The sequence below is a fragment of the Rousettus aegyptiacus genome, unplaced genomic scaffold (assembly GCF_014176215.1).
Source record: "Rousettus aegyptiacus isolate mRouAeg1 unplaced genomic scaffold, mRouAeg1.p scaffold_m13_p_13, whole genome shotgun sequence".
In the NCBI taxonomy this organism is placed as follows: domain Eukaryota; kingdom Metazoa; phylum Chordata; class Mammalia; order Chiroptera; family Pteropodidae; genus Rousettus; species Rousettus aegyptiacus.
In genome coordinates, this window is record NW_023416288.1 from 49,958,187 (window position 1) to 49,974,917 (window position 16,731).

Sequence of the window (16,731 nt, forward strand, 5' to 3'; positions counted from 1 at the left end):
CACAGGCGGCCCGCCAGCAGCCCCTCCGCACCCCGCCCACCGCGCCCTCCTCCATCCCACTCACGGGTCTGGTGGGCACTGTGGGGGCCCCCGGGCAGCATGGCGCAGGTCCGGCCCCCGTTCTGGGGCGGGCGGCAGTGCCGCTGCCGGGTCATGGTGCCGGTGCACGGCTCAGGGCACGAGGACCAGGGCGACCAGGAGGCCCATTCGCCGTCCACTGTGAGGCGGGGGCGCCATGAGCTGGGGGTGGCGGCCCAGTGGCCTCCCTCACCCCTATCCTTCCCGGCCCCGCCGGCCGCGCTGCCCTCCCGGGTGCCCAGGCCCCTCACCTGGGCAGGCGGCTGAGAAGCAGGCCTGGGTCTGGAGCTCCGGGCCAGGGCAGAGCTGCAGCACCAGGAGCCTGGGCGGGGAGCAGCGGCGGCTCCGGGCCTGCACCCCGGGCCCGCACGTCCGGCTGCAGGGCTCCCACGGGCTCCAGGGCCCCCAGGCCCCGCAACCCTGCTCTTCTGGGGAGGAGCCTGCCTCGCCCGCCGGGCCACAATCAGGCCGCCCATCGCACACCTGGGGAGATGTGGGTCAGAGCTCTTTCCTCGTGGGGGGCACAATGGCTTTGCCTAAAGCACCCCCCACCCCACCCCCCACCCTCACCTGCTGGAAGCCGATGCAGAGGCCATCAGGGCAGGAGTACTCTGGGCAGGGAGCCTGGGTCCCGTTGGGGCCTCCTGGAGCTGACAGCCCCTCTGAGGGGAAGGGAAGGGAAAGCACCGTTAGGCAGGGGGCGGCCGCCACCTCATGCCTTGCCCTCCATCAGGGAACCCAAGTCCCATTACCACAGGCCAGTTCATCCTCGCCCTGGGGACAGTCAGGGACCCCGTCGCAGAGCCGCTCTGGGTGCAGGCACACTTGGGGAGCCGAAGCACAGGGGAAGAGGTCCCCGCATGGGGGCAGCTGGGTGGAGCCTGTGGACACAGAAGTGTCCCCCTGTGCTCCTGCCCCTCCCGGCCTCTCTCTGCAGAAGGGCTGGCAGGAGTGGCTGGAGGCCTGGAGCGGAAGCAGGTGGGAGACCGAGCCAAGGTGCACCCGCATCCCAGGGAGGTGTTGCAACCTGCGGGCAGTCGCCCTCTACTTCTGGGAAAGGTGGCCAGGACATGGAGGGCTGACTCCGAGGGGCACAAAGGGAACCCCCAAGTCTGGCGAGGAGGAGCCTCCAAACAGGCCCGCTCCCCAAACCCAGACCCAGAGAGCACCCCCCTCCCGCCCCGGTCACCCCTTCTTGCCTAAATGTAGGCAAAAACAAAAGCCGCTTTCCCCTCTACCCTGGGCCTGGGTGGAGGGCTCGAGTCTTCAAAGAGAGTTTCACGAAAAAGGTCAACGGAGGCCGATGCCCCAGACCTAAGTCACTCTCTAGCTGGCCGGCCACCCCAGCCCGGAGAGCGAAGGTCGCGGGGGCGGGGGGCGGGGAGCAGGGGCTGACGAGGGGCGGGGAGCAGGGGCTGGCGCGGCGGGCGCTCACCGCAGGCGTCCGGGCCCTCGTCCGAGGCGTCGGGGCAGTGGGGCACGCCGTGCGGGCCGCTGGCGCAGGGCGCGTGGTGGCGCCCGCAGGGCCCCCCGCAGCCGCGCTCGTCGCTGCCGTCCGCGCAGTCCTCCTCTTGGTCGCAGCGCCAGCCCCGCGGGACGCACTCGCCGCCGCCGCACGGAAATTCCAAGGGGCCGCAGGCGGACGCTGCGGCGGGCACCGCGCTAGACCCGGCGCGCGGGCCGGGGTCCCCCGCAGGCCGGGCCCTTACTGCCCCTGACCTGAGCCCGGCCCTCTCGCCACCTCCAACCCCTCCACGAGTGAAGTCGCGCCCGCATCCTGCTGCCCTATCCGTCCAAGAATTTCCACCAGACCCGCCTCAGCTCAGAGGGGGCCTCGAACGAACGTCCTCCCCGAACACCTACCCTTCTTTCATCCTGGTGGCTCCAGGAGGCTAGGTCTGTGCCCTGCTCCTTCCCGCCCAGCACCTGCCCCAAAGCCTCCCTCCGAGATGCTCTCCCAGCGCCTCCCCCAGGCCTTTTCCTCCGGGAGACTCACCAGGGCCGGTGCTGGCCAGCGGAGTGGGCGCAGTCTCCCAGGAGCCCGCCGAGGGGCTGGGCGAGGTGCCAGCAGGGGGGATGGGCAGAGAGGGGAGGGGGCAGTGCCCAGGCCCCTCATCTGATCCATCTGGGCAGTCCCAGATTCCGTCACACAGCCGGATGGCCCCCACACAGGTGCCATCCACGCAGGACACCTCCCCAAGGGTGCAGTTCACCTGCCCTGCAGCCAGAGAAAGGAGGAGCTGGGCCCAGAGCACGGCCCTCACTCCGCTTAGGATGCCCCCACTCACACCCCCACAGGTGCCAACTTCCCAGTGGGAACCTGGATTGGGGAAGGCGGAAGCAGGCAGGTTGGCGCTGGCAAAATGGGCCTTGTGAGAGGGGGTGCCTGGCACGCGGGAGTCCAAACGGGGACCACCCACCAAGACAGGAGTCCTCGTCAGCAGCATCTGGACAGTCGGGGTGCCCGTCGCAGAGCAGGGCCGGGGGCAGACACCGCCCGTCAGCACAGGCCAGCCAGCCCTGGGGGCACGGGCAACCCTGCTCATCGGTCCCGTCTCCACAGTCATCCTGCCCATCACAGAGCTGGGCCAGGCGGAGGCAGCGGCCGGACCTGCAAGACATCTGCCCCTCCCCACAGCCTGGGGTGGCACAGCCTGGAGTGGGGCAGGCAGGCAGGCTCAGGACACTGACAGAGTCCCAGAGAAGGCCCCCACCCCAGGAAGACCAGAAAGACTCCCTGCCCACAAGTCATAGCTGCTGGCAATGGGAGCGGCAGCCTTGAAGCTGCCACAGGTCACATGCGTCAGTTACACACCCAAGACTGACTTGCCCCTTGGCCACTGCCACACGCAGGTGAGGACACTCACCCTCCTCGTCTGAGCCATCGCCACAGTCGTCCTGGTTGTCACAGAGCCACTCGTGGGGCACGCAGTGCCCACTTTCCTGACACGGGGCCTCTCCCTCCGCACAGCCAGGCGCCAGCTCCTCACAGCGAGTACCGTGGTCCTCACAGAGCCATCGACTTCCCTGGCACGTGCTGAGCACAGCGTCCTGGGGTCAGCCGCAGCGCTGGGCCAGCCCAGGGAGGGGGCGGGGGGCTCCCCCGAGGCCCCCCACTCACCAGTTCCCGCAGCCTTTCTGCAACACAGTCCCCAGAGGGAAGAAGCTACCCTCCGACTCACAGGGGCAGGATGTCGGCTCCAAGCAGACTCCTCCTGAGGTGAGGGGGGAGGTACGGCTCAGGGCAAAGGGCAAGGCAGCCCTCATGTCACTATGGCCCTTCCCCATCACAGTGCCCCTCCCCTCTGCCCATTCTGACCCTACACACCGTGCAGCAGAGTCCCCTCGGGGCAGAAGCAGCCCTCCACACAGGTGACAGCCTGGCAATGCCACCCGGATTCAGGACCATGGTCATGGCAGGTGGGGGGACACATGGGGCCGCAGGCCTCGTACACCTGGCCCCCTTCGCACTGCAGAGCTAAGTGGAGAGAGGAGAGGCTTGAGTCACTGAGGCGCAAGGACGCCAGGGCAGCAGGCGAGCCAGCCCCTAGGTGACACCCCTGGAGGTCAGGGCGCGTGAAGGGGACTCCTGCCGGAGCCCCTCCCACGGCTGTTCGCAGCGTGCAGGTTCTGCGGGGCAGCCCCCTGGGCGAGGCCGGCTGAGGGCGCTGGGACTGGGCCTCAGGGACCGGGGGCGGCGCACACTCACGGCAGAGGTCCTGGCTGCGCCAGCGCACGCGGAGCCCGTGCCGGGCACACTCGTCCGCGTAGGTGGCAATAGCCGAGCAGAGACACTCACAGTCGCCCCCCGAATCACAGCTGTGGGAGGGAGGGAGTGGTCAGCCCCAGCGGCCCCCGCCCCCGCCCCCACGCCTCCCTCCCCCCTGCGCCAGGCCCACCCTCTCACCCGCAGGCGTCGTACAGGCACCACTCGTAGTGCTGCTGCGGGGGCACCTCTGGGTGGCATGAGGCGAAGAGCGACTGCAGTAGCACCCCGCAGCGGGCGCGAGCCCAGCCAGCCCGGTGGGTGTTCGCCTGCAGACACAACGCCGGGGAGCAGCCAGACCCCCAGCTTTCCGCAGCTGCCCCCCCACTCCCTTCCCCCTGTCCTGCCCGTGCTCACGGTGCAGGGGTGCGGCAGGTCCCCCGGCTCCGGGCAGAGCGGACTGAGGCGCCAGGAGTGGGCGGCCAGCTCGGCCGTGGGCTCCAGGACCCCCTGGCGGCTCCGCAGGTCGTTGCTGGCGTCTCTGTCGAAGTCCCCACACAGCCCGGCCACGCGGCCCCGGAACTGCGGAGACAGCCGCACCAGGACCCGGGTGCCTGGGCAGCGAGGGCGGCAGGGGGCAGAGTGTGGAGGACGGACCCGCCCGCCTCCGTCAGGGCCCGGGCCCAGCGGCAGCCACGGGCTCTGCTGCGCCGGCCGCCTCATCAGACCACGTCCGCGGGTCCCACTCCCGAGGGCAGGGCGCTGGTTCCCTCTGTTTTTGGTGTTCGGGGGCGGGGGTGATTGATTGGTGGTAATAAAGGAAGAAACATGCATTCCGGGGGCTAAAGGCGAGCACTGGGGGGCTACTCCCCTAACTAAACCCAGGTTGGCAGGCAGGAAGTCTCCAGAGGGCCAGATTCCAGCTGGGAACCAGGCCCCAGGCCCGGTGGCTGGTGGCACGGACCAGGCTCCCTCCCACACGGGGGTATTCGCCTCTCCCTCGACTTCTCACTAACGGCCATTTCTAAAATACCAACTGCTTGGGTTTGGGTGGCGGGATGTCAGGAGATTTATTTTCATCCCTTCGCTCTATAACTCGGTATTTTCTACATGTGTCCTGGGTGAGGAGATACTGCTTTGGTTATGAAGAGAAACACAACATGGGAACTCCCACCACCTGTACGGGCGAGGTGCCCCCCCGGGCGTGTAAAGCAGGCGGGTGGGGGTGGGGCCTGACCTCCGTCCCAGAGCAGCGTGAGGCCCAGGCGGGTGGCGAGCTGCAGGAAGAGGCCAGCACGGCGCAGGCTCAGCCCAGGGCCCGTGTAGACCTTGGGGGGCGTGATGCTCACTCCATTCACCGTCACTGCCCGGCCTGCGCAGGAAGAGGGAGGCCATCAGGCTCTGGCTTGGGGAGAGGGCTCCCCAGATCCCCATGAGGCCCTCCCAGCCTCCCCTCCAATCCTCTTTTTGCTACTCTAGCCGGGTGACCTTGGGAAAGTCATTAGACCTCCCTGGGCCTTCGTTTCTTAGAGCCTTTCCCAACGCTGACTCCCACCCAAGAAACCAGCTGCACTGCGCAGATGCAAGCCACGGGGGGCCACGGGGAACCCCGCGCCTCCGCCTGCGCGGAGCTGTGACGCCGCGCGGTGTGCCCCACCCCCTCTCGGCCGTGCGGCCCTTCCGTGTCACACCCACCTCTGAGCATGTGCACGACAGTGCCCCACAGTCGCACTGTCAGCGCCTTGGTGCAGGTGAGGCCGCCGGCCCCGCAGGGCAGGTTCTGGGCTGAGACCGCGAACTGGCCACTGGCCTCTCGCACCAGCAGATACTCGCAGGCCCCAGGGAAGGTGAGGACCAGTCCATCGAATGTCACGTAATGGGAGGCGCCCGATGCCTGGCACCATCCACCGCACCGCTGGCCCGTGCAATGCCACTGGCGGCCCCGGCACACGCTGTGGGCAAAGGCAGGAGGGGGAAACAGAGTCACGAGAACAGTGTCCCAGGGCTGTATGCAAGGGAGGCAGCTGGTCCAGGCTCTAAGCAACTCCAGACAGACCTGCAGCTTGGGAAGGGCGGTGTCCTGGAGGGCTCCCCTTCCCCAGGCCAATCTGGATGCCCCGTCCCACCCATCACCCTAGCCCCCAAGCCGGGAGTCACAGGTCAAAAGGTTACAGGTCACATGGCCGGGCGTACCAAACATTGCAGTCCTCCTGGATGGTAGCGTTGGGTGGGTACCACTGCCCACCATGGCGACAGGGACAGAGCTCAGGAGGCACACAGCGCTCGTCCTGGGCAGAGGCCGGGGACAAAGGGGCACCTTGTTGGATTGGACACCATGCTCTGGCCACTGTTTCGGACAGCCAGGGTAGCAGAGCAGGGCCCCACGCAGCCCCCTCCCCGACGTACCAGCCACACAGTGCCCGGAGGGCAGACACAGCCCCCTGGGCTGCCTGGCGCGCAAGTGTGCTCAGCCCCCTGGCTGTCACAGGTGAGGAGGCAGGCACCGGGGGCGTAGACAAGCTCACGCGGGCAGAATGCCCGCTGTGGGGCGCAGCGGCGAGCAGTGCAGTTCCAGAGGCCCCTCTCCTGGCAGACACTACCAAGGTCAAGGACGGGAGGGGATGAGAGCAAGGCCCGAGACCGGCCTCACCTCCGAGCACCTGGTCTGACCTGGGAGAGCCTCCTGAGCCCCTAACGTTCACTCCAGAGACCTGAGCGTCTCCCCCAACACCCCAGTTGTTACAAGCACGGGCATGGGGACTGTCCCCAGCACCCAGCCAGACCTGGGATAAACACTGTCGCCCTTTCCTGCCCCAGCTGCTGTGATTTATTCTCTGGGCTCTGAGAGTGAACAACCCCCCTCCCAGCCCAGGCAGGAGGGGATTTCACTGAGGTCTCACCTTGCCCACCAAGCCCTGGACCCTGGGCCCACCTACGCAGGTTCCTACCTTGCCCGTACTTGTCCCTAACCCCTGGCGGAGCCTCTGGACCCCACTCAACTGGAAATCAGAGACTGGGTTCTAGTCCTTTATCATGAACAGACTGTGTGACCGCAAGCCATCTAGCCTGTCTGAGCCTCAGTCTCCTCATCTACAAAACGGGAATAATTCTCCCACTTCCTGTTTTACTTATTACAAAAATCAAGGAAGATTAAACGAGAAAAGGTATACAAAAGTGCTTTATAGGCCCTGCCGTGGTCTACACTGAGAAGTTATCAGCGCTCGGCCGTTTCTGACATGTGTGCCGTGTGAAACCCACGGGGCGAGGAGCCCGGCCCTTTCTGCTGCACCTCCTCACCCCCAAGCTCCCTGCCTCAGCCCAGCGTGGCCGCCCTCACCAGCGGTTGCAGTCCTTCATGGTGGCACTGCCGAGGGCATAGTGACGGGCTCCGAGCTGGCAGGGGCACAAGCTGGGGGGCACGCACTGGCCCTCGGGGTCCCAGAGCAGCCCTGAGGGGCAGTTACAACCGGCCACACAGCCGCCCAGCTCCCCACAGTCCTCTGGCTGCCCACAGCTTCGACCGCACACGGGGGCGCACTCCTGGTACTCCTGGCCCCCGGGACACAGGACAGCTGGGCACAGAGACACAAAGCAGGTCAAGGGCATGGCCTCTGCCGCTCTGTCCGCCTCAGGATGCCACACTCCCTGTGCCTCCGGGAGCAGGCAAGCCAGCAATCTGCCAAGGTCAGAGGTCCTCCTGGGAGCCCTCCCCACCCCCCTAAAAGCTCTTGGGTCCCTCCGAGCTGGACCAGCGGGCTGAGCGGACTCACGGCAGAGGGTCCGGCTCCTCCAGGGAGATGAGGCACCCTCCTGGGCACAGCGCCGAGCATAGGCGGCGAGCACGGGGCACAGGCAGTCCCTGCCAGGGGCGCAGCCACACACAGCTGCCAGGCAGCGCAAGTGGAACGGCTCCCTGTCCACCAGCCCATGGCATTCCTCGGGGGAAGGTGAGGAAATGGGTCAGCTCCCGCCCCACAGATTCCCCCATCCCCGTGCCCACTGCCATCCCCCTGTGCTCAGCAGCCCTGTCGCAGCAGGGAACAGGGCCTTCCCAATAGCCGAGGAGGAGGGCAGGGCAGGTACCGACCCCATCTTACAGGTGAGTGCAGGAGGCGGGCCCCCAACTGGCTACCTGGAAGGCTGGGCCATGCAGGACAGCACAGGCTGTCTCTGCAAACACAAGGCGCTCAGGGTGGGAGCTGCAGGGGGGAAGCAGGGTGCTGTCCTCTGAGGGGCACCTCCCCTCGCCTGCCAGCTGGAACTTGCTGACGAAGGCAGCAGTGCTGGTCTCCACGTCGCCAGCAGGTGTCAGGAAGTCGTCCTGCTGGTTCCAGGTGAACGTGCCACACAGACCCTGCACCTGGGCCGCCCGAGTGAGTGGAGGACGGTCAAATCCCAGCCAGCTGTGGCCTCACCCAGCCACCCCCACTCCGCCTCGGCACACCTGGTGGGCATAGTGGGGGTCCAGGGTGATGTAGGCTGCAGGGTCAGACACCCCCCAGAGGACCTGAGCCCCAGGCCAGCGCAGCAGCAGGAAGGTAGAAGAAGCTCGGGAGACGCTGAGGCCCCCGGGGCCACTCCAGGGCAGGCCCACGTCCTGCCCATCGGCCAGGACATCTCCTGGAAGAGGGGCGCCGGTGATGGGGGTGCCCCACAGGGTAGGGCAGGGCTGATGAGGGTGGGCAGGAGTGCATGGCAGGACAAGGCTGCGAGAAGGGAAGGACCTTGCGTGGGAGCTGGGGGGGGGCCGCATGTCACGGTGGGCTGCCCGCACCGAGTGACCCCCAGGAAGTCTCCCGTTCCGCCTGAGCACCTAAGGACCACCCTCAGCACCCGCTTGGTCTTTGGAGTCTGTGCACAGGAGCAGACCCAAGGGAGGAGAGGTGGAGGGGCTGCGGGCCTGGTTATGTCCTGGGGCCTGTCCGACCTTTCGCAACTGTATGCCTTGCATTTCCCCCCAGGACGAGGCAAAAGGTGCCTTGGAAAATTTCCCCAGGACTGTGTGTCTGCTTCAGAGAGGGGAAGGTGAGGGGAATAGAGGAGTGAGGTCGGCCGCGGGAATCGGAGGGTGGTTTGGGGCTCGGGAACCACGGGGCAGTATGGACGAAGGTGCTGGACAGAGCCAGAGTCTGCAGGCAGAGGCACAGTTTCAGGAGGCCACAAGGGCCTGAGCCACGGTCCCAAGAGCTACTGGGAGCAGAAGGCCTGGCAGGCAGGTGGTCTGATTTCTGAGGCTACCTGAGTCCCTGAGCTGGACGTGGGTGTCCCCCAGGGAGACGGAGATGGCGTGGAGGCAGCTCCCAGAGTCGCAGGCCGCATACTCCAGCGCAATCAGCAGCCGCCCCTTGGCGACGTCCTGGGGTGGATGACGAGAAATGTGGCGTGGTGGGGGTGGGGCGGGGCACGCCTATGCGCATCTGTTCTGCAGGACACCTGCAGCACACACCTGCAGGCAGCTCCCACCCCAAGCGTGTTGACCACCTTCCAGCCAGCCAGACTCCATGGAGTAGAGACTTGGCCCTCACAGCGTTGGCGTGAGTGAATGTATGTGTGCACGCGTGCGTGTGTGTGTGTATGTCTGCATGTGTGCGTGTGTAGGTATGTAGGTATGTATGTATGTCTGCACGTTGGGTCGAGATGCCTCCCCTTCCTCCCCTGAGTTCGTATGTTCATGTCTGTGTATCTGCGCTAAACACTTGCTAAATCTGTATGCACACGTATGAGTGTGTCAAGTGTGCATGCCCGTTTGTGTCTGCGTGTGTAACAATGTGTATCGGCCTGAACTTGGAAGTCACCTAATCTCACTGGGGGACACCGGGGAGGAAAGAGGACCCTTACTGGCCCTGGGGTTGTACTGCACAACGCAGCCTGTGGCAAACCCGGCCTGTCCCATCTGTGAGAAAGGACTGCGAGGCTGGGTTTTGTTTTGTGCCCCTGGGCCGGGTGGCAGACGGCAGAACTTTCCCAGAAACCCAAGGAGGAGGTGAGACCCCAAAGGGGAGGCTTTGGGCGTCTGTTGCCGCTATCCGCCCTCCAGACTCCGTTGTCCCTCAGCTTTCCCCTGGGCGACTGTGTGTGTTTTGTTCATTTATTTAGAGGTTTCTTTACGGTCACCTGTGTTCCACAGCAGCCCTAGGAGGGCCCCTGCTCGGGCAAGTCCCCCGCCCCGCCCCGCCCCTTCCCCCGCTCCGGCGTTAGTCCTCCGCGCACCTGCACCAGGCTGGAGCGGCACCCGGCGCCGCCGCGGAAGAAGAAGCTCCGCCCATCCAAGGTGAGGTGGTGTCCGTCCCCGCCCACCGCGCACTCGGCGGGGCACGGCGCCTGCGCGCACGCCCAGCGGCCGTCCTGGCACACGCTGTGGGCACACCGGGTCGGGGAGCGCCATCTGGGTCAGCCCCCCAGGGGACGGGGATGCTGAGCTGGAGACGACCTTCCGTCCCCCAATACCGTCGTGCTACAAGGTCATGAGATGGAGCTCTAGGTCTTTAAGGAAGGCCATCGATTATCCCAGGAGAGGTCACAGACCACTGGCTCCATAAGCGGAGGCAGGTTGAGGAGACAGCGTAAGCGAGGGATCATTGGGGACCGGGCAGCGGGAGGGCCAGCATGGCCCGCGGACCCACCATGGGTTGCACAGCTGGCGCACGACGTCGCCGGGCGCGTAGCGCTGGCGTCGGTGGTAGCACGGGCAGCGGGAGGCAGGCACACACAGGGCGCCGTCCCAGAAGAGGCCCGGCGGGCACTCGCAGCCGCTCACGCACCCTTCCCTGCAGGACCCCTCCGCTCCCTCGCCCACTGCGGAGCAGCTGGGCGGGCAGGCTGAGGCGCAGTCCATGTACAACTGGCCCCCCGGGCACAGGCGCTCTGCGGGCACAGGAGTGGGCTGTGAGGCCCAGGGGCCGCCCTCACCAGCCCCCCACCCCCCTGCCCCTGAAACACCTTCAGATCAGACAGAGGGCTCAGCCCGCCCCAGAGCGCTCACAGTAGGGCCCTCAGTCAATTCCCAGTTCTGGAGGGCGGGGAGGCGGGGAGGGACAGGCAGGAGTCCTACCGCAGAAGCCCGGCTTCCTCCAGCTCAGGTAGATGCCCTGCCGGCCACAGTCCCGGGCGTAGCTGGCCAAGGTGGTACACACAGCCTCCTGCCGGCCGTCTCTCCCACTGCCCGCTGCCGCCCCAGCACAGTAGGCAAAAAGGCAGGCCTCGTGGTACTCAGCCGGGGGAACCTTCAAGAAGGGCCAGCCCCTCAGCCAACCAGCCTTCTCCTCCAACACTACCTCCCTCCTCTCCGATCCCACCCTGGTTTATGACCAAACACAGAGATCACACATATGAGCTGTCTCATTTCCCAGAAAGTACCAAGGACAGAGAGGAGGGCAGTTTGACCAATAGCCCAAAGCAATCCAGAGGCAGGACCAAATTCCCCCTCCGGAATCTCCCTAGCACCCTGTCTTTTCGGCCCCTTCGGTGCTGGGCGGGGCACCGCGTCCACCCCCACCCATACCTGGGCATGGCACTCCCTGAATGGACCGTCCAGCAGTTGGTGGCACACATCCTGGGCTTCGGCCCGCAGCCGGCCAGCCCCTATGTCGGCCTCCGTGCCTCTCGGGGGGTCCTCACAGCCTGGGGCTGCCTCTGCCGCATCCAGACACCCGGGCTGGGGACAATCGGAGTCAAGCCAGGGCGGGGATGAGGCACATTATCAAGGACACCAGGAAAATGGCCACTGCCCTCATAGCTGCTTCAAGGGCCCACTGTCATGACCAGCAGCCCAGACATCCTGGGACCGTGGGTGGGCGGCAAAGTGGTATGCCCGAGCAGAGAGCAGGAGAGCCGAGATCCCCGTCAGCCCATAGGCAGGAGGTTCGATAACCAGCTAGTCAATCAAAGCCTCTTGGTGACCAGCTCAGTGAGCGTGTCCCCTGGGTGGTCAGTTCACGCAGGCAGCAGGTGCAGCGCCTTACACTGTGCTCCTATGGGACCCGGAGCCTGCCTTTCCTTCCCTGAGGACCTGGGAGAGGGCCAGGCCTCATCACTTGACGGAAACAGAGCAGAGGCTCGGAGGTATCAGAGGAGTGGGCGGGCAGGTGGGGAGCGAGAGACCCCAGGCTCCCCAAGGCCAGCAGTCTCACCTCTGAGTCAGGGAGCCTCCAGGAATTCCCGAAGGTAGCAGCTAGTGCAGCCAGCCCCCCGCCTGGCTCCGAGAAATCATCTGGGGAAGGGCGGGGCGCAGGTGCAGCTCTGAGGCCTCCGGTCTCCTCCTCCCTCCCGCACCAGCAACCTCGCCACGCCCCACTCACCCTCAGGCCGGCCATTGTAGACCCCACAGAGGCCTTGAGTCTGTCCCTGGAGCTCATGGTCCACGGAAATGGAGATCGAACTGGACCTGTCCAGCCGCACTACGACGCCCAGGCCGCCTGCCAGCACCAGCCAATCGCCTTGCCACTGCAGGCTCAACCCTGGGCAGGGGAAGGAGTCACACTCGCCGCCCCTCCCACCGTCGCGCTGGGGCTCAGGCTGCCCAGGGAAGGGAGGAGGAGAGCATCCTCACAGGTCTAGAGAAGCCTGCACTTCATAGCCCTATAGCAGACTTCATGGGTTTCCCGTCACAGCCCTTCTTGAGAAGCTCATGAACACAACGGATGTTCTCTTGAGAGAGTAGACTACGAAACACGTGCGCGTGCGTGTGCACACACACAAAACCCCATCCCCGCCTCACTCCCTGGATCCCCACCGGGACAAAAGTTCTGGTAGGGGAACGTCCCATCTAGTAGCATGAAACGCACTGTGGGAGGCAGGTGGGGAAACCGAGGCTCAGAGAGGTTAAACAGTTAAGTGGAGGGATTTGCCCCAGGTCACACTGCGAAGGGACTAGTGGGGGTGAGTTGCAGGGGTGGGGCGGGGGGCTAGTCAACAACCTCTGGCTTCTCAGCTGGCTCCCGAGAGCAGCGGGGGTCAGTGCCCAGCTGCTCTCTGCTGCCCTTCTGAGCCCCACCCTGGGGCAGGCAGACTGTCCCTTACCAGGGAGCAACCGAGACTCCCCATCAGGTACCAGCTGCCCGTTCACAGAGACATTTCCTCCCCGGATCAGCACTTCCTCTGGTCCCATCATCACCCGGGCCTGCGGCGGGAGGGCACCGTGGACGAGGCGTCAGCATCTCTTCCTCCCACATCCAGCTCCTGCCCTGTGTCCATCCCCAACTCCCTCCCTCACCAGCTGACAGTGCCCAGGCTGGGGACAATGGCCCCTGGGCTGGAGGTGGACAGCCCAGGTGGAATCGGCAGCTCCCGCCAGCAGGTAGGTGCAGCGGCCCAGGAAGTGGTAGTGGTGCCCATCGAAGGTGCGGTAGTGGAAGCCGGACCAGGTGGCACAGGTGGCCGAGGGACGCGGGCGCTGGCTCCAGAGCTGGGCCACGGCCCCCGGGAGGGGCTGCAGGAGGGCTGGAGAGGGCGTGCCACCTGGAGGACATGCACCACTGTGAGCATCTGCGTGTGGGGGAGGAGGGCGGAGGAGGCGGGATGCGGGCGGACAGGCATGGTCACTCTGGTGGGCAGGGACAGGGAGGGGACTCATCTGAAAGGACAGGGGAGGGGCACGGACCCCTGAGAAAAGGCTCAGAGCTCAGGAACTCCATGTGGGAGCGCCTGTGGGGGAAGCAGGTGACAGCCTGTTGTCAGGCGGGGGCCCACCTGGGAGCTGTTGGCTGGAGCAGTTGAGGCAGGCCTGGGAGCGGCCATCCCTCCAGCTCTGTCCCCAAGGCAGGGCACAGCATTCCTCCAGGCTTCCCACAGAAGCATTAGCTGAGCCTGTCCCAGGCTGGCACTGCCGTGTGGCAAAGCAGTGGCCCCCTGGGGTGGCTTCTGCAAGGGCTATGGTGGGTAGAGGGGGAAAAAATGAGGCAGACCCAGTCAGCCAGCCTGGACCCTGCTTCCTTCCCCAGGCAGTCCGCGACCTCCATGAAACCGCAGATCTGGGCTAACCTCAGGTACTTACCCAGGGTGCAGTGGCTGCCCCCCCAGCCTGGGCAGCAAACCCTCACCGTCCGGTTCCATGCAGCAGGCCGGGTTGCTGGGGGCCTGGGTCCACCGAGCAAGCAAAAGGGAGGAGACATTAGTGTTGAGCCCAGCCTCACCCCTGGGAACGGCCTGGGGCGGCCATTCAGTCTGGCCACCTACTCCGAGCCTCCCTGCGGCTTTACCGTGTGCTTCCTCTTCTTGGTCTTCATTTCCCCGTGTGCAAAGTAAGATGAACTTGGGGAGGCTGACCGGAGGGCAGGCACTGGCAGCAGGCACGGGATGCCCACACCGCAGTGTCCACTCCCGCCTGCCGGCCCTTTGAGAAGCCGCCCAGACCTACTTGCTGAATGCCTGCCTCTCCAGGTCACCACCCAGGCCTCCCCAGCTCTGAGGCTCCTGCACTCTTCTGGCTTGCTCTGCAGCCAGCCCAGGCTGCCACTCGCACTCACTTGTAGATGGGACAGAGCCCCGCACGTCCGCTCCGGGACAGGTCCAGCTTCCAGCCCAGGCGCTGGTAATGGTAGAGGCCGGTGCAGGGCACCAGGTCCTCCTGACGGGGGGCCACTTCCTCCTCTACCAGGACGGTCTCCGTCTGCTCACACCATCGCCTGCTCATGAGGAGAATGACGGCTGCTGCCACTGTCCCCTCTGTCACCAAGAAGCCCTGTCCTGTGATCCTGCTCCCCAGGGAAGTTAGTGAGCTGAGGAGGAAGCTGAAGCTGGGAAGGGAGTCTGGGGTCCCACAGGGCCCCCGTCATGAGGCCGGAGGAACAAGATCTTAGTTGTGGGGAGTTTCTGGAGAGGGCTGCTTACCCGTTGGTAAATGCCCATGCCATCCCAAAGAGGAGAGCAGGGAGCAGCATGGTGCCCCCACAGGTCACCTTTGGAGGACTATGAAACTTAGGGGAGCAATGTGTAGCTGGGGAGCAGAGACCAGCGCTGCCTCCCCCACCGCACTGCCGGCTGCGGCAGCCCAGCCTGGTGTGTCCCAGGCAGCCCCAGGGCTCTGGAGCTGGGCGGGCTTTATCTCAGCCCCATGTCCCCGGGTGCCAGCTGCCGGGCACCAGCTGCCGGGAACCAGATTGGACTTGCCTGCATATCTCACAATCTCCTCGGAGGCCAGCTTCCCTGGAAACAGTCCCCTTCTTGCCCCTGTTGTAAGTGTGTGTGTGTGTGTGTGTGTGTGTGTGTGTGTGTGTCCCCAGGCCACAGACAGCCACTCTGAGCCTCTATTTCCACACTTCAGGCCCTACCACAAATTAATGCGGACTCTGGGCAAGCCACTGTCCCTTTCTGGGTCATGATTTCTTTACCAGTAAAAACTCCAGGGGCCTCCCAAAGATGCTTGGGTGGGACTTGGGGTTCCACAAATATTTTGAAATCGTGTGTGTGGACACGTTTTTTCTGAGGACAGTTATATAACTTTTATTAGATTCTCAAGGGGGCCATGACCCCACAAAATGTTCAAGAGTCACATGGCCAAATGACAGATATGGTCTTCCAGCCCTACAATTCTGACTGATTCCCTCCTGTTCCCTTTCTTGCCTCCCCCTGTCCCGCCTCCCTCCAGGCACTCTGGAAGTGAGGGTCAGTGAGCAGAAAGACCCCCGTTTCCAGGGAGATTGGACGGTGTGGATGCAGGAATGACTGGCACCCTTTCCTCTGTGGTCCGACTTCTTACTGGGGGCAATTATGTGTGACTGCCTGGATCCGCCCTGGTCTCCTTCTGAGGGTCTCCTAGGGTCCGTGGGGTCTAGAAGCAGGAAGCCCAGGCATGGAATGAGAGCAAGCCTCAGGGAGGAGTGCCTGGTGGGAGGTGGGAGGGGCGGTGGGGGCAGGAGCTGGAGGGGCCCCGGGGGCAAGGCAGGGAAGCCGGATGGGATAATCCCAGCATCCGTCTGGTTGGAAGGAGGCAGCAGCAGGCGCCTGGGGGGAATCCTGCTTACATCCTGGCTGGAATGTGGCTGGGCCTCAGATTCTGTAACCCTCCATCCCCAAAACCCGATGTCCCTCCAAACATCGCACATAATCACCCCACGGGAGGTGAGGAGGCTATGGGGAACCAGAGCCTCACGAGGCATTTATTCTGGACCCACCATTGTCCCCAGGGCCAAGAGAAGGTGCTTCCTCGGGGACCTCTCCAATGAGGTCCTCCGCAAGGGCATGGGCACCCTGTGGTTCTGTCCCTCACATAGCTCACAAGGACACTCTCCCTCCAGTCTTCACAGGCTCACACTTCCGCTGCAGGCAGCGCAAGCAGAGAGAGACGCAGGTGCTGAGGCCCCAGCCCACCCAACACACGGCAACGCATTCTGCTCCCAGGGCAGGCTGTGCGCCGACTCGCCCAAACAGCCCCCAAGAAAGACAGAGAGGTCTTTCGCAGGCGATTCCCAGGGACCCCATGCTCTTCCAGTTGCCACCAGCTCCCTGTTTCTCCTCCTGTCCTAAACATGAACAAATGTCGATGGCGCCTCTGCCGTGGGCCATGCTTCTCCGTCCCCATAGCCCCTCCTTGTGATGGGGCAGGAAGGGCTCCTCGCTCTGTGCTCCAAAGACGGTCCACCCCCAACCCCCGGCTGGATTCCAAACACTGCTGATAAGGCTGCATTTGGGTGGAGAGAATCGCCCTTTCCCCCAAAGGGGGTGGGCGGGAGGAAGCTGGAACCCAGGGCCGATTGCAGGAAGAGATTAGGGAGAGGGTGCCTGTAGTAACCAGCCGGCACTTGGGCTCAGGAGGACAGGATGTGGGGAGCTCTCAGATGAAGTCGAGATGCCCAGGTGGCAAGGCGGGAGAAACATGGTAACCTCGGCCAGGGACAGCGAGGAGAGGGACCTGAGGGCCGAGGGCACCCCCGCACACCTGACTGGGGGAGCTTCGGCGCTGTAGGGGGGCCTGTGCAAATAACTCCCCTCCCTGCAGCCCCCTGGACCCC

At 64.9% G+C, this 16,731-nt stretch overlaps 1 protein-coding gene across 1 annotated transcript in view; it reads right to left on the reverse strand.

The window, feature by feature from the left end:
- Nucleotides 1–16,681, reverse strand: part of SSPOP — a 46,960-nt gene extending 30,279 nt beyond the window's left edge. Inside the window, exons 1-33 of the mRNA XM_036230722.1 lie at nucleotides 14,612–16,681; nucleotides 14,248–14,406; nucleotides 13,776–13,858; nucleotides 13,472–13,651; nucleotides 12,996–13,240; nucleotides 12,803–12,902; nucleotides 12,082–12,240; nucleotides 11,914–11,993; nucleotides 11,286–11,438; nucleotides 10,836–11,007; nucleotides 10,408–10,648; nucleotides 9,995–10,139; nucleotides 9,023–9,140; nucleotides 8,229–8,404; nucleotides 7,917–8,144; nucleotides 7,555–7,720; nucleotides 7,122–7,356; nucleotides 6,191–6,380; nucleotides 5,978–6,072; nucleotides 5,480–5,736; nucleotides 5,022–5,156; nucleotides 4,202–4,398; nucleotides 3,986–4,113; nucleotides 3,788–3,897; nucleotides 3,407–3,556; nucleotides 3,200–3,293; nucleotides 2,946–3,115; nucleotides 2,499–2,732; nucleotides 2,075–2,296; nucleotides 1,514–1,723; nucleotides 649–740; nucleotides 330–561; nucleotides 65–217 (exon numbers count right to left, since the gene is read on the reverse strand). Of these exons, the coding sequence (XP_036086615.1) occupies nucleotides 65–217; nucleotides 330–561; nucleotides 649–740; nucleotides 1,514–1,723; nucleotides 2,075–2,296; nucleotides 2,499–2,732; nucleotides 2,946–3,115; nucleotides 3,200–3,293; nucleotides 3,407–3,556; nucleotides 3,788–3,897; nucleotides 3,986–4,113; nucleotides 4,202–4,398; nucleotides 5,022–5,156; nucleotides 5,480–5,736; nucleotides 5,978–6,072; nucleotides 6,191–6,380; nucleotides 7,122–7,356; nucleotides 7,555–7,720; nucleotides 7,917–8,144; nucleotides 8,229–8,404; nucleotides 9,023–9,140; nucleotides 9,995–10,139; nucleotides 10,408–10,648; nucleotides 10,836–11,007; nucleotides 11,286–11,438; nucleotides 11,914–11,993; nucleotides 12,082–12,240; nucleotides 12,803–12,902; nucleotides 12,996–13,240; nucleotides 13,472–13,651; nucleotides 13,776–13,858; nucleotides 14,248–14,406; nucleotides 14,612–14,661 (5,359 nt within the window). The 5' untranslated portion in view covers nucleotides 14,662–16,681. The remainder of the gene's footprint in view (nucleotides 1–64; nucleotides 218–329; nucleotides 562–648; nucleotides 741–1,513; nucleotides 1,724–2,074; nucleotides 2,297–2,498; nucleotides 2,733–2,945; nucleotides 3,116–3,199; nucleotides 3,294–3,406; nucleotides 3,557–3,787; nucleotides 3,898–3,985; nucleotides 4,114–4,201; nucleotides 4,399–5,021; nucleotides 5,157–5,479; nucleotides 5,737–5,977; nucleotides 6,073–6,190; nucleotides 6,381–7,121; nucleotides 7,357–7,554; nucleotides 7,721–7,916; nucleotides 8,145–8,228; nucleotides 8,405–9,022; nucleotides 9,141–9,994; nucleotides 10,140–10,407; nucleotides 10,649–10,835; nucleotides 11,008–11,285; nucleotides 11,439–11,913; nucleotides 11,994–12,081; nucleotides 12,241–12,802; nucleotides 12,903–12,995; nucleotides 13,241–13,471; nucleotides 13,652–13,775; nucleotides 13,859–14,247; nucleotides 14,407–14,611) is intronic.
- Between the last annotated feature and the right edge of the window lie 50 nt (nucleotides 16,682–16,731).